The 1104-nt window shown below is 44.1% G+C and overlaps 1 protein-coding gene across 1 annotated transcript in view; it reads left to right on the top strand.

Moving 5' to 3' along the window:
- LOC103368159 (attractin-like protein 1) overlaps positions 1-1104 on the top strand; it is a gene marked incomplete at its 5' end in the record, with an annotated part of 246604 nt that overhangs the window by 80653 nt on the left and 164847 nt on the right. The window contains one exon of the mRNA XM_008296425.1: positions 964-1016. Coding sequence (XP_008294647.1) covers positions 964-1016 — 53 coding nt within the window. The remainder of the gene's footprint in view (positions 1-963; positions 1017-1104) is intronic.

The raw sequence follows: 1104 nt of genomic DNA, 5'->3' as shown, positions 1-1104 counted from the left end.
TTGACCAAAGCGCAGGATAACCTGAGTGTTTAAACGTGTGTCAGCCTCAGACGCTGATCTTCTCCATAAACACAGCATCCTGTCTGACTAACACACTGAAACACACGTTAACGCTCTGAACTCCAAACACCTGGAATCAACCTGGACACGACCTGCTCAAGTGTCCCCGTAGATGTTACTACATATATAGGTCATATAGATGTTTCACTACAGTTTGTTTCCTGAGGTGTCTTCTGTCCACTTTGTGCGAACACAGTCTGCAGGTCAAACATTTTTAAAACATTTTTATAACCGAGTCACATCAGATGAACTAGAACGCAGATTAATATTTCTTTGCTGAATTTGGTCTCATAAAGGCTTTATTTTTAGTAGGATGAAGTGGTTTTAATGAAATAGTATTTTTTTGTTGTTGTTGTTTTTATTGCTTTATGTTTTTGAAGAAGCTGCACGCAGACGAGTCGTTTAAAGACAACTGTTGATCCATCAGTTGTTTTATTTCTAGCTGCCAGTAATGTTGTCATTTTAGTTCCTATTTGTTTTTTTGTTTTTTTTAAAAGATAACTTGTGTTTCAAGGTTTGCGGGGTTGAACTTGTCGGTGCCATTGTTCAAGCTCACAGTGTTGGTTAACATTCTAGAGATTTATATCTGCTGAGGTTTTCCATCCTGTGCAGAAACCTGAACCGGCGATGCTCCTGCAGATGCTTGAAACCTTTCCAGAGGTTCACACAGACTCATACCAGCCATCCAGGAGCTCCTCTCTTTAGTTTAAGGTGTTCTGATAATGACGTGTGTGTGTGAAGCAGGACGGCGGCGTCGAGGGAAATCACCTCCCAGACAATACCTGCAGCGCTCACCTGAACGCTGGAATCTGTCTTTGTAGGAAGTCCACCTGTGCCGAATGCTAATGTTCTGTTCTTCTCTTGTTCCTCCACCTGTCTCCCTCCTCTCCCGTGTTGTTGCAGATGTGACTCAGAAAACCGTTACCTTGGCAACCCTCTCCGAGGAACATGTTATTGTGAGTATCCTGCCGCCGCCACACCTGAGCCTCCGTCACCTCGCTGGCCGCCGCACACACACACACACACACACACACACACACACAC

Source organism: Stegastes partitus, unplaced genomic scaffold (assembly GCF_000690725.1).
Source record: "Stegastes partitus isolate 25-593 unplaced genomic scaffold, Stegastes_partitus-1.0.2 Scaffold1127, whole genome shotgun sequence".
In the NCBI taxonomy this organism is placed as follows: Eukaryota; Metazoa; Chordata; class Actinopteri; family Pomacentridae; genus Stegastes; species Stegastes partitus.
Note: the sequence above shows the minus strand (reverse complement) of the source record. Positions and strands in the feature narration are given on the sequence as shown.